This window comes from Lissotriton vulgaris, unplaced genomic scaffold (assembly GCF_964263255.1).
Source record: "Lissotriton vulgaris unplaced genomic scaffold, aLisVul1.2 SCAFFOLD_950, whole genome shotgun sequence".
Lineage (NCBI taxonomy): Eukaryota > Metazoa > Chordata > Amphibia > Caudata > Salamandridae > Lissotriton > Lissotriton vulgaris.
The window spans coordinates 622412-623428 of record NW_028253017.1 but is presented as its reverse complement, the minus strand read 5'-3'; the positions used below and the strand labels follow the sequence as shown (position 1 = coordinate 623428).

Below are 1017 nucleotides of genomic sequence, written 5' to 3'. Positions count from 1 at the left end.
TACATGTTAACGAGGCTTTGCTTATTTTTTCACCCCTTTATCTCTGCATGGCGAAAGGCGACAAATCCTTTCTTTCACAACGGTAACCTTTGGTAACCTTTGCCTACTGTCATGCTGCATTGATATTTCTTTTTCTATGTAGCGCAGGAGAAAAGAAGTTTGTTTATTTATTTATTTCCGTATTGTAGGTTACTTTATTAGCAGAACATTTATATACAAATATATAATATGTACATTTAAGATTGCTCATTTGCACAAGAAAGAAAAATAAATCAAAAAGTGCAATTCTTTGTGTGTTAAGCAACTCCATGGGCACTGAATAAGCCAATCTGCAAATGTTGGGCAACAGCTGCATTTCTCCGTCGATCCTCCTTTGCACACACACCCCTGGCCACATTTATCGCATCCGGGAGGGCAACAGGAACAGCAGCTTTTTTTCGAGGATGTACATTTGCAGTTCTCACACTTGCACGACCCAGTACATGAACAAGAGCCACCGGTGGCACAAACGCAGTCTTTAGGGTCCATGTTTTGAAGCAGATGTTAGCTACGGATTATCAGCCCAGTATTCAAAGGTCTCTGTAAAATTTGTTTATTCTTAGTCACCTTTCCTAACCCCTGCCTTGGCTTATCACATAAGGCTGTGACACAAAGTTTGACTAATGGAGTAGGTAAGAGAATGCATTACTACATGTTTTTTCTTTTTAAAATCTGCACAGGCCCAGCAGGACACATACTTCGTGTGTGCTTAATTTAAACAGTTTTTATCATTATCATGGCTGATGCAGGACAACAATAATAATACAAAATGCCCAGATAACGCTGGTGATTAATGATCCTGCCGGAGAGCAATCATTTGTCTGTTAGTAGTTTTTAAATGCTGATAAACTGTATTTTATGTGGATAAATTCAGGGCTTTAAGTGGGATGAAAAAAAGTGGGGTGTCTCTCAAAGGGGCGTGGCCAATGTAATTGAGGACATGGCTTAAAAACAGTACATTAAAAATCTGTGTTTAGC

The 1017-nt window shown here is 39.0% G+C and overlaps 1 protein-coding gene across 1 annotated transcript; it reads right to left on the bottom strand.

Annotated features, from left to right (window-relative positions):
* Positions 1–246: 246 nt before the first annotated feature.
* LOC147661190 (metallothionein-like) lies at positions 247–554 on the bottom strand. The gene has a single exon (XM_086951251.1). It carries the CDS (start codon positions 526–528, stop codon positions 247–249), a length of 282 nt encoding a protein of 93 aa, XP_086807377.1. The 5' UTR covers positions 529–554.
* Positions 555–1017: the final 463 nt, after the last annotated feature.

What these genes read in the sequence shown, in the direction of transcription:
- LOC147661190 (XM_086951251.1), bottom strand. Translation starts at nt 528, where the DNA reads ATGGACCCTAAAGACTGCGTTTGTGCCACCGGTGGCTCTTGTTCATGT.